The 13,505-nt window shown below is 39.4% G+C and overlaps 1 protein-coding gene across 1 annotated transcript in view; it reads left to right on the top strand.

The window, feature by feature from the left end:
* Positions 1 to 13,505, top strand: part of brinp1 (bone morphogenetic protein/retinoic acid inducible neural-specific 1) — a 161,666-nt gene that overhangs the window by 47,265 nt on the left and 100,896 nt on the right. Inside the window, exon 2 of the mRNA XM_077244036.1 lies at positions 9,084 to 9,274. Within this exon, the coding sequence (XP_077100151.1) occupies positions 9,084 to 9,274 (191 nt within the window). The remainder of the gene's footprint in view (positions 1 to 9,083; positions 9,275 to 13,505) is intronic.

Raw genomic sequence — 13,505 nt, forward strand, 5'->3', positions numbered from 1 at the left:
TTGAATGGATATGAAAATATAGCCTATCTGTTGTTTATATGTGTAAGGCTACCTTTTCTCTTCTGCGCTCACCGTCTCAGCAGCCGTATGTGTGTGCGTAACAGTTCACTAGTTACTCAAGTATGTGCAAATGATGAGTTAGACGAAGTGTCCTGAGTATACGGCTTTATTGATCTCTTCGGCATGCACCCACATGACTTTCAGTGTTGCAGTGAACATTAATACTCGGTTCATTTACACTGAATATAACAAGAAAATAAGGAAACATAGCTATATCTCCACTCTATTCAGCGCTGCACACGCGACCATGCGTGTTTTGGACTACACTACCCATAATTCCCTCCCGCTCGAACTACAATTTCACGTTCTTACAACATGAAAGGAACAACTCCCTATTCCCCCTTTCTCCCACATTACGGTAGGCTACTATTGATATTATTATTTATAAATGTATAATTAAACGTGTTGTTGTTTTGTTTTTAAAAGATATCCTGATACAATACATGCATTATTAATCTCGCAATCGGTTATGTATCATTAAAGGTATAGAGTTTGAATGATCAAACGGTCAAAATGAGCGCTTGTGGCAGTTCTAGTGTTAATATTAGTAATCAGAATAAACAGTAAAAAATATTGTCAGTTGTATAGCTGTTTATAACTCAAGACTGTGTGTTATATGATACAATTATCAAAATAAGTTTCACTTATTAATATTAGTAATATTAGTTATTTCATCAAGTATTGCTCCATTGGCCAAACTCTACGTCTGTTTACGGTTAGCAAGAACTTGCAGATCAATATGCAGGTGTTCGTTTCCCTTCAGATGCGGCTCATTCGATCAGATTTTAGAGTTGTGTGTGTTTATAAATGGACTGAGAGCTGAAGAAGTCTAGTCTGGTGTGTGTGTGCAGAACTCATCAGTATTCCGGTCTCTCGTTCTGTTCTCATCTTCATTCTTCACTCTCCCTCCTTCTGTCGCTACGTCTCATTCCTCAGCTTCCTCGTCTCATTTTCTTCCCATCTACTCAAGCATCCGAACACGTGTGTGCCTCCGACACACCTTATATCCTCCTCCTGAGTGATTTCATGTGGAGTCTTAATATGCCTCATTATCTGCACTACTTTACCTTGAGATTTGTTGATGCAAAAGCAGACACAATGCAATTTGCATATATTTGTTCCCGTTCCCTTGAAGAGCAGTAATTACCAAGCTCTTAGAATGATTTCCAAAGGCGTAGCGCTGCGATTTCCATCGAGGAGCGCAAACCTCAGCTGTAACTGAATTATCAGCATGTTTTGCCGAGGTCTCCATATATATTTATTCTCAAGACGAACCTGCTGATCTCAGTTTGTGAAGTGCCTGAGTAAGAGGGTGTCACTCCAGAATTGTTCTGGCACCGGCGGCTCAGCGAGGGTTGGCTTCACGCAGGTAGACTTAATTGTACACGCTTGCCCGGAGCTCCCAGACGCCTGGTGATATTTTTATTACAGTACCGACCCCAAAGCCCTCCAAACCGCCAACATTTGTAGAACACAATCAGTTCTGCTCAATTCACAATTTGCCTTGCTGAAAATCTCCAGACGAGGAACGCAGAGGAACAGCTGTAGACCAGAAGTGCCCAAACTTTACAATCCTCTACAGCTCATTCAAGACATCAGCAAATAAAGTGCTATTTGAAATGTTTTGTTTATCCAAAAAAAGCACATTGCATGTACAACATGCGCTCAGCAGCAAAATCAACATTCACATAAAACATCAGAAAACAGACCCATTCTGATTGAGGCTGTTTCACATACAGAATCTAGATTATAATCAATAAAACTGTCTGAAACTGTAGTATACTCTAAAAAATGCTGGGTTGTTTTAACTGGACTTTGGGTCAAATATGGACAAACCCAGCCACTGGGTTAAATATTTTAAAATTCGTTTTTAACCCAACATTTGGGTTTGTCCATATTTGACCAAAAAATGGGTTAAAACCACCCAGCATTTTTTAGAGTGGTACGCTACACCATTACTACACACTTGTAGTGTAAACACTGTTGATTAACGTTGGAGCGATGTAGTTTTTGTTGCATTTTGACACATGCACTGCATGCTTCCAGTATGTGTGTGTGTGGAATAATTGACTTCAGAAAAATAATGCATATTAGAAAAAAAAAATGTTTGCTCCACTTGCGTAGTGACTGCATTACCACCTCAGGTGTGCATTACTTTTTTCTAAAAGCCTAATTCAATGGCCTCGAGTTAATTATTCCCATTATACTACGGTTCCCACTCCTCAAGACAATGAGCACATTTACATGCACACTAATACACTGATAACTCACAATTATTTCACTTATACTACCAAGACATTGAGCATGTTTACATCCACACTAATACACTGATAACCTATTGGTGGTTGGTTTACATGCAATCCAAAAAACGGCAATGCTGTTAAACTGCAGTTTACATGCCGGGAGGAATCGGGGTAAGGAGCAAAAATCTAGTTTTCCAGGTGTAAACTTTCAATCCGTTTATACCTTAACTTTACTGGAAAATGGGCTAACCCATATCATCCAAGACTCATTTGCTGATCTCAGAGCTGGTAACGGAGGCTTGAGCCACTGATATGCAGTTATTACAAAGAAAGAAAGAGTGATTGATTAAGTGAGTGTGAGTTTGTGTGTATCTCCGTGTTCAGCAGCAGAATCTAGTAATAGCAAAGCTGTGAGTTTAACTGCTTCAAAAACAACTACACTACTGACTTGCTACTGAGAAATGTTGTGTAGCTTTTCAGTTGTGAAACTATTTTGTTGATAAAGAGAAAAAGTGAGCAGCACTGAAAAAGTTGTTGTGTTTCGATATGTGTGTGTGTGTGTGTGTGTGTGTGTGTGTGTGTGTGTGTGTGTGTGTGTGTGTGTGTGTGTGTGTGTGTGTGTTTGTATGGGAGAGAGAGTGTGGGAAACAGACCATGCTTAACATTGGTGATACAAAGTAATTTGATGGGAAAAACATGGAAATATTTGATCCCCCCGGTTTTATTCTGTCGTTTGTTATATGTATTTGATTGGTCAGTGTCTTTGTAGGTTTTGGTTCTTTTGCTTCTGTCAGCTGCAAGGACCTTTGAAATAACTAAAATAATTTGGCAAAGTAATATGGACACGTCATGCGGTCAAAACCTGCCTGGAACTACTTACCTGAAAATAATTGCACACCTTAGAACATTCGTCAACCAATCAGAATCAACTATTCATCAGCCTTGGAGTATAACATATATATAACAATAAACATTATGAATTGTATAATATCTTTAATCTTGTAAATACAATTCTTTGTATTTTTTTATTATTATTTTTGTTATTTTGAAATGCACAACCAATTACTGTAAACAATCAAACCAAAAGTGAAAAAACTGTAGGCAGCGTCTCTCAATTAAAAGATGCAACAATATAAAATCAGAGGATTGTTGTTTTGGATTTCAAGAGTTTTGTTATTTAGTAACTTAAAAAGCCCAAAATTATTGCTTTATTTTTTATAAGAAGTCTTTCTACCTCAAAATCCGTAGTATTACATGCCATTTGTTTGTAATTATTTGAGAAATATACAAGTGAAAATTGTTACAATATGAAGTCTACTTTTTTTCACTCTATGTAATCAAATTTGCAAAGTACTGTAACATTTTTTGTTTTATTACATTATTTCCGTGTCCCAGACATGGGAAAAAATGTGCCGTGGACTTGGAATACCAATTAATATGTCCATGATTTCTGGATTTGAAAAGTGCATGCACACAGCAGATAAGCACATGTAACTGTGTTAATTGACTTTTATTTAGCAACGTTGGAAAGGCGGATCGATATCTGTACAGGTTTAGTCTATTAAGCATGTTCTCTGCTTTCTTATCACACAACCTGTGAGGTCAGTGAAGTCGCCAGGGTTCAGGCTGTTGTTCGAACAAGAAGTTATTGGGATTCTGACGTGGAGTCGATGTACCAGCGCTTTTTTACAAAGTTTTTTCCGCCTGTTCTGCAGCAAACTGAAGAAACAATCAGGATTCTGCATCATTCTCAATGATTCTCAATCATTTCTGACATTTAGAGAGCACTGTCACACTAGCACTCTTTGTAAAGACACCGTTTGCTTGGTTGATGTCAAAGCAGTTGAGTTGCACCCAAAAGCAATGATATCACTGATTCTACATTAGAACTGCAGGAGTAAACAACTATTGATGACTTAGCATGTGTGCACCATAATGTAATATAGGATAATAACTTCTGTTATCAGCTTGTCTCTGAATAAATCACCTTCAGAAAGCAGCTCAGTCTTCGCATCTCTTGCAATGCAAGTGCCGTTCTGTGCAAGTAAAGTTTTAATGGTAAATCCAGAGGGAAAATACTCCAATAACAGTGAAATTAGCGTGTATTCCTCTTGAGTTGTTAATAGTGCTGCGTCTTTCTATTAAAAGATCAAACTATATCAAATCTGTGGATTCCTGTTCTGCATTTCAAGAGTGTTGATATTTAGTGTAAAGCATATGGACGATTCACTGTTTATAACACTTTGCTTTCAGTCAAGAATATCTGTCTGTCTATCTTTCCATCCATCCATCCATGCATCCATCCATCCATCCAACCATCCATCCATGCATCCATCCATCCATCCATCCATCCATCCATCCATCCATGCAACCATGCATCCATCCATCCATCCTTTCTGTCTGCATATCTGTCTGTCTATCTTTCCATCCATCCATCCATGCATCCATCCATCCATCCATCCATCCATCCATCCATCCATCCATCCATCCATCCATGCAACCATCCATCCATCCATCCATCCATCCATACATCCATACATGCAACCATCCATGCATCCATGCATCCATCCATCCATCCATCCATCCATGCATCCATCCATGCATCCATCCATCCATCCATGCAACCATCCATCCATACATCCATCCATCCATGCATCCATCCATCCATCCATCCATCCATCCATGCATCCATCCATCCATCCATCCATCCATCCATCCATCCATGCAACCATCCATCCATCCATCCATCCATCCATCCATGCATCCATCCATCCATCCATCCATCCATCCATCCATCCATCCATCCATGCAACCATCCATCCATCCATCCATCCATCCATCCATACATGCAACCATCCATGCATCCATGCATCCATCCATCCATCCATCCGTCCATGCAACCATGCATCCATCCATCCATACATCCTTTCTGTCTGCATGGCCAGTCAAGTCATCCTCATGTATATAGCCTCATTTATATATCCCATCCTCATTTATATACATTTTAATAATGTAGATTGTTTCAAAGCAGCTTTACAGAGATAAACATATAATTTAAGGTAACAGAGATTGGTTTGGTTTTATATTGGCTCTTGAAAAATGTTTTTTCCAGCTAAAGTTAGTTTTTATTAAGCGACGACACCGTTCTCTCTAAGCAGACTTTAAACGTGAACCTGTGATAGACGCTGATGGCGTTCACATGCACCTTAAGAATTGATTCTATAGTTATATGCGTTTGAATATATGTGCACAGGTTTGTAATTCCTTACAAACCATGCCTAAACAAACTACTTGTCTATAAATTTTGATGCAGAATTTTTATTTTATCTTATCACTTTGGGTAGCTACGCGAACCGAAAAATTCCACAACGCTTAATCTGTAGAGTGGCCTTAAAACTCTCAAACTTCAAGGTTTTAAAACTACTTCAAACTTTTGTCTGGGCAAACTTTATATATATATATATATATATATATATATATATATATATATATATATATATATATATATATATATATATATATATACAGTATTAAAGCAAGCTCAAACACAGAGCTGGGGTGTTGATCTGACTGTGATTTGGCCACGTGTAATCCTTAGTCGCACTTGTTTATTTGATATTGCTTAAATCTATAATTAATAAAGTGCCTTCATTTATATCTTGCATTTAGCAATCTAAAACAGCACATTATGATCTGAATATATCTGTGAGTGATCTGTGAATAATCTCGTCTACATCTGTGAGTGATCTCATCCACATCTGTGAATAATCTGTGAATGATCTAGACATCTGTGATTGATCTGTGAGTAATCTCGTCTACATCTGTGAATGATCTGTGAATAATCTCATCTACATCTGTGAATGATCTGTGAATAATCTATGAATGATCTATACATCTGTGAGTGATCTGTGAATAATCTCGTCTACATCTGTGAATGATCTGTGTTTATAATCTCATCTACATCTGTGAATGATCTGTGAATAATCTGTGAATGATCTATTAATCTGTGAGTGATCTGTGAATAATCTCGTCTACATCTGTGAATGATCTGTGAATAATCTCATATACATCTGTGAATAATCTGTGAATGATCTAGTCTACATCTGTGAGTGATCTGTGAATAATCTCGTCTACATCTGTGAATGATCTGTGAATAATCTCATATACATCTGTGAATAATCTGTGAATGATCTAGTCTACATCTGTGAGTGATCTGTGAATAATCTGTGAATGATCTAGTCTACATCTGTGAGTGATCTGTGAATAATCTCGTCTACATCTGTGAATGATCTGTGAATAATCTCATATACATCTGTGAATAATCTGTGAATGATCTAGTCTACATCTGTGAATGATCTGTGAATAATCTCATATACATCTGTGAGTGATCTGTGAGTAAACTAGTCTTCATCTGTGAGTGATCTGTGAGTAAACTAGTCTACATCTGTGAGGGATCTGTGAGTAAACTAGTCTTCATCTGTGAATGATCTGTGAATAATCTCGTCTACATCTGTGAATAATCTCGTCTACATCTGTGAATGATCTGTGAATAATCTCATCCACATCTGTGAGTGATCTTTGAATGATCTAGTCTACATCTGTGAGTGATCTGTGAATAATCTGTGAATGATATAGTCTAAATTTTTGAGTGATCTGTGAGTAATCTAGTCTATATCTGTGAATAATCTCGTTTACCTCAGTGAATGATCTGTGAACAATCTCGTCCACATCTGTGAGTGATCTGTGAGTAATCAAGTCTACATCTGTGAGTGATCTGTGAGTAATCTCGTTTACATCTGTGAGTGATCTAGTCTATATCTGTAAATAATCTCGTTTACCTCAGTGAATGATCTGTGAATAATCTAGTCTACATCTGTGGGTGATCTGTGAGTAATCTAGTCTACATCTGCGAGTGATCTGTGAGTAATCTAGTCTATATCTGTGAGTGATCTAGTCTATATCTGTGAGTAATCTAGTCTACATCTGCGAGTGATCTGTGAGTAATCTAGTCTATATCTGTGAGTGATCTAGTCTATATCTGTGAGTAATCTAGTCTATATCTGTGAGTAATCTAGTCTATATCTGTGAGTGATCTGTGAATAATCTCGTCTAAATCTGTTAATAATCTCGTCTACATCTGTGAATGATCTATGAATAATCTCAGCCACATCTGTGAGTGATCTGTGAATAATCTCATCCACATCTGTGAGTGATCTAAAGGTCCAGTTAGTTTGAAGTTCAGCAGTGACGGCTTCTGCTGCTCTGGCACTTTGGCTCATGTTAACCTGCTCAAGACTTCAGACTTTAGACAGGTGCTGAATGGACATTTCCAGCGTCCAACTCCCAACTCAGCATTTATGAAAATAGATGCTTCTTTAAAGTACTGTTGAGCCTCAACTGAATTGAAACGCGTTTATTCAGATTATTAGTCAGTGAATGCATTTCATGTCTCTAGGAATTTCAATTTTCACTTCATTACAGGAACTAGACGCTTGTGATCCGCTGCCAAATGAGATGCTAATCGAACCAATTGTGAGATTAGTGAGACTGAAATCTGGCCAATGGCAAATCAGGACTGATGCTCATCGCTTCATCACAACAATCATGCCGACGACAGAGCCGCTGGCAGTTGTGTTGATCACATCACTTTGTGGAAGCCTTGATTTGGATTCAATAACAATATGTTTTTGCTTTTGTTTTTCCATCTATCACACTGGACAAAAGTGATTGCCACATGATTGTTGGTTCTTGTGGAGGTTTTGCGATTGCCAATGCATTCGAAATTGTGTTTTGCAAAAAGTGCCAGACAAAATCCAATTCTGATGTCGCAAAATAAACTTTTTGCCGTCCTGGTAGATTATGTGCTGCACATTGTGACAAAACTGAATTATGTTAAAGGAATAGTTCAGCCAAAAACTTAAAGTTTACTTCAGATCTGCATTTTTTAGGGTTTACAATAAGGTTTAATTAGTTAACATTAATTAATGCATTAGCAACATATTTCTAAAGCATTTATTAATTCTCAGTGTTAGTTAAAAAAATTAAATAATTAAAAGTCTTTATATATAATGCATTATAATGTTTAATGCATTATACACTTTTTAATGCATTAATTATTCCTTTGAATTCCTATGAATAATTGTAACATTATGATACATTAAAATTTTCATCTATTCAGTTACAGCTTTAGAAAGTATAATGCATTAAACCACATGACAAACAACCAGTTTCAGATGTAAGAAGGAATCTGCAAATATTATAGTGCATTTTAACTTTGCTTGCAATTATTATTTCTAAATATATAATGCATTATAACGTACATTATGAATACCTTATGTAATGCAGTATATATATTACCAATATTTCTATAGATAATCTATTGAGGTGATAATGCACAAACATCAATTAGATGAAAAATTAAATAAAACATATATTTGTGATGTCAATACATTAATAATATTTTGCATATGTTCCATCCGATATGTTCCATAATGTTCCATCCGATAATGATCCTAATGAAAAGTGTTGGAGCAGCCTCTGTTGCTATGGTAACTTCTTCAGTGAAAGCAATTTCTGTATGCAAGTGTGTGTTTACCGACAGTACAGGAATAAATGCTATGACTGCTTTTTTAATCTAACATTTGTGGATATTGTAATGTTTGAAAATGTACGTGCATATGCAAGAATACATAAGCTTCCACCAGCTCTTGCTTTCCTCCACTAAAGCACTGAGTCTGTTGTTTTACCACGCAGATCCTGATGTTTTGCTCTGTTCCGCAGGGAGTTTGCACGCTGGAAGGTGAGGAACACAGCCATCGAGAGGCGGGATCTGATCCGCAATCCTCTGCCCTTGATGCCGGATTTCCAGCGCAGCATGCGGATGCTCGGACGACGGCCGTCCACGCAACAGTTCATCGACACCATCATCAAGAAGTATGGAACGCACATCTTGATCTCGGCCACACTGGGAGGTGAGCGCTCAGACCGGGATTAGGGATGATAATCACATTCTGTGACTCGATTGGTAGACACTAAATTTGTCCGATCTCATGAACCTATTGCAGTTGACCGTTCGCAAAGACCCGCCCCCTTTAGTTACTGTTGTTTAAACCCCTCATGATTTCAGAGTTATTCGGAATAATGTTCATGCTGCTCTTTTCCATACAATGACACTTTTCTTCCAAAACAGACCATTTATGGCTCGTGTTTTGTGTTGAGTCAGGAATGAATACTGAATGCATTATTAAAATCAAAAGTTGTATCTGTTAATACTATAGACCTGAGATGGACGTGAACAAACATCGAAGAGTTGTATTTTTATTAAAAAACATTGTTATGCATTAACTAACAATATGCAATACATCTGATAATTGACGGTTCGCAAAGACCCGCCCCCTTTAGTTACTGTTGCTATGTCCGAAAACATTTACATTTACATTTACATTTAGTCATTTAGCAGACGCTTTTATCCAAAGCGACTTACATCTGAGGACTAAAGCAAGCGAGTCATCGTTAAGAGGGAAGAACGACGCAAGAAGTGCTCAAAATACATAGTTCAGGCATTGCTCAGAGTAGCAAAAGCCAGACAAGGGAAGATTTAAAAGGGAAGGAAAGATTTAAAAGAGAAATAATTTTTTATTTTTTAATTTTTTATGTTAAGTACACACGGAAGAGATGAGTTTTCAGTTGTCTTTTGAATGCTGTCAGGGATTCTGCATTACGGACAAGAGTGGGGAGATCATTCCACCAGCATGGAACCGTGAATGAGAATGTTCTGGAGAGTGATTTAGTGCCTCGCTGTGATGGCACCACGAGCCGTCACTCCCTTGGCCGATCGTAGGCTTCTGGAAGGGATCTGGACTTGTAGTAGGGAGTGAAAGTAGGACGGAGCTGAGTCTGTGGTAGATCTGTAAGTAAGCGTCAAAGCTTTGAATTTGATGCGAGCAGCGAGTGGTAGCCAATGCAGTGAGATGAACAGAGGAGTGAAGTGAGCCCTTTTGGGCTCGTTGAAGACAAGGCGGACTGCATCATTCTGGATCATTTGTAGAGGTTTAGTAACACATGATGGAAGTCCAGCTAGAAGAGCATTGCAGTAATCAAGCCTAGAAATAACCAGGGCCTGGACGAGAAGTTGTGTTGCATGCTCAGTTAGGAAAGGCCTGATCTTCCTGATGTTATACATTGCAAACCTGCATGATCGAGCTGTCTTTGTAATGTGGTCCGAAAAGCCATGCCACTCTCACGCCACACCATGTGATGACACCGACAATGTGCAGACAGACAGGACAGACCAGGTTACTTTTGATATGAAACAAAGTCCAACTTTCAAATTGTGTCATTTTTAAAGAAATTTAAACAGTAAATAATCCCTGAAGCATCCCTATAACTGAAATATACGTAAATCCATTAAATGATGTTAATATCCATTAAATGCAACTACATTACATTTCAAGCAATCTGACCATAGTTTGATGTGTCTAATTTGGGTGCACATTTTAAATACATTGACCAAAATACACAGCCTTGAAAGTGAAGTCGCACTCATCTTGTTTTCTCTATCGTGCCGAATATCCGAGTGAAACGCTTCTGGAACAAGAACAGATGTGGGTGGGGCTTGATTGTGTCCGTGGGGAATTGTTTGGATGGTTGTGGTTTGCTATTGGCTGATCTCATGTGATTGACAGGTTATAGGTCCGCCCTTGTCATCAGAGAAGAGAAGAGATGCTGCAAGAGGAAGGGGAAATAAGATCTGTCCATTTTGATTTCATGGTGATTTTAAAAGTTAAGAGTCCTAGTCACGCTGAAGTAAATGCGTGTTACCCGTTTGTGTGTTTTTGCAGAACAGATTGTTCTGTTAATGGAATATGTCTGTAATGCCAATTCATAATCAGATTTCGCATGTTTGTGGAGCTGAATTGAGCCGATACCCTTTTTGTCCTTTAAGGTGTCAGTTTCATATAGATTCGCAGCTGTCGAGTGTAATTGCTCTGATATGCTGTCGTTGGCTTTCATGGACAGTTTGTATTCCGAGGTTGGAATAATATAGCAGTTCTGGCTTAGTGGTTAAACTTGATGCTCTAATTATGGCATAGAGAAATATGATAGAAAGATGGAATATGATGCTGGATTGTAAGAACAGAATAAAACCAAAATGCAGTGCAGCTTTTTCTTTTATTGTCATTTTCTTCATCTCTCACATAATTACGTTTATTTTACTATCATTGACATGCTATTATAGTTTTTGATAATATTTTGAGTTAGATTAAAAGTTTTTATGTTCTGTTTTCACTTTAATTTTAGTTAAAGTATTAGTTAGAAAAGTATTAGTATTAGTTAGTAAAGTATGTGATGGGGAGGAGACCGCCTATGCCGAGTCCGAGTCAAGACCGAGTCTTTGAAGGGTCGAGTCCGAGTCGAGTCCGTTGTTTTTCAAATACAGTCGAGTCCGAGTCGAGACCGAGTCTTTGAAGGGCCGAGTCCGAGTCGAGTCCGTTGTTTTCCAAATACAGTCGAGTCCGAGTCGATACCGAGTCTTTGAAGGGCCGAGTCCGAGTCGAGTCCGAGTCGAGATTTTGTCTCGACATGTCAGTTTTGATATTCATGATTTAATAAATCACCCCAGTTAATAATCAACAGTTAGGCCTACAGACTAAGCTAGATTGGAATTGTTTATAGGAGCAGTCTTAACGTCTTAATATGGACTACGCTTTTACTATCATTAAAAAAATCCCTACCAAATGCATCATCTTCTGCCTATTTTTCTAAAATGCTTCAACAGTGCTGCTCTGTCATCAACATGTTAAGCCCCACCCTGACTTTTTTCAATCATAGTTAGGACATGCAGAGCAAATTAGAAACTTTCTAGTGGCATGTCTAAATTAGTAGGCTTAGCTACTTTATATAATTTTCCAATATTTCCCAATTTTAAATATTTTGACAATACACTAGAATTCAGTATCTTTTAAAACTTTATTCCCCCATAACTAGTGATGGGGACGAGACGCCTATGCCGGAGTCCGAGTCAAGACCGAGTCTTTGAAGGGTCGAGTCCGAGTCAAGACCGAGTCTTTGAAGGGTCGAGTCCGAGTCAAGGCCGAGTCTTTGAAGGTCGAGTCCGAGTCAAGGCCGAGTCTTTGAAGGGTCGAGTCCGAGTCAAGACCGAGTCTTTGAAGGGTCGAGTCCAAGTCAAGACCGAGTCTTTGAAGGGCCGAGTCCGAGTCAAGACCGAGTCTTTGAAGGGCCGAGTCCGAGTCAAGACCGAGTCTTTGAAGGGTCGAGTCCGAGTCAAGACTGAGTCTTTGAAGGGTCGAGTCCGAGTCAAGGCCGAGTCTTTGAAGGGTCGAGTCCGAGTCAAGACTGAGTCTTTGAAGGGTCGAGTCCGACTCAAGACAGAGTCTTTGAAGGGGCGAGTCCGAGTCAAGACCGAGTCTTTGAAGGGCCGAGTCCGAGTCAAGACCGAGTCTTTGAAGGGCCGAGTCCGAGTAAAGACCGAGTCTTTGAAGGGTCGAGTCCGAGTCAAGACCGAGTCTTTGAAGGGTCGAGTCCGAGTCAAGACCGAGTCTGTGAAGGGCCGAGTCCGAGTCAAGACCGAGTCTTTGAAGTGTCGAGTCCGAGTCAAGACCGAGTCTTTGAAGGGTCGAGTCTGAGTCAAGACCCAGTCTTTGAAGAGCCGAGTCCGAGTCAAGACCGAGTCTTTGAAGGGTCGAGTCCGAGTCGAGACCGAGTCTTTGAAGGGTCGAGTCTGAGTGAAGACCGAGTCTTTGAAGGGCCGAGTCAAGACCGAGTCTTTGAAGGGTCAAGTCCGAGTCAAGACCGAGTCTTTGAAGGGTCGAGTCCGAGTCAAGACCGAGTCTTTGAAGGGGTCGAGTCCGAGTCAAGACCGAGTCTTTGAAGGGTCGAGTCCGAGTCGAGACCGAGTCTTTGAAGGGTCGAGTCTGAGTGAAGACCGAGTCTTTGAAGGGCCGAGTCAAGACCGAGTCTTTGAAGGGTCAAGTCCGAGTCAAGACCGAGTCTTTGAAGGGTCGAGTCCGAGTCGAGACCGAGTCTTTGAAGGGTCTAGTCCGAGTCAAGACCGAGTCTTTGAAGGGCCGAGTCCGAGTCAAGACCGAGTCTTTGAAGGGTCGAGTCCGAGTCAAGACCGAGTCTTTGAAGGTCGAGTCCGAGTCAAGACCGAGTCTATGAAGGGCCGAGTCCGAGTCAAGA

This window comes from Siphateles boraxobius, unplaced genomic scaffold, assembly GCF_051911475.1.
Source record: "Siphateles boraxobius isolate OS27281-9 unplaced genomic scaffold, OSU_SipBor_1 259, whole genome shotgun sequence".
Classification (NCBI taxonomy): Eukaryota; Metazoa; Chordata; class Actinopteri; order Cypriniformes; family Leuciscidae; genus Siphateles; species Siphateles boraxobius.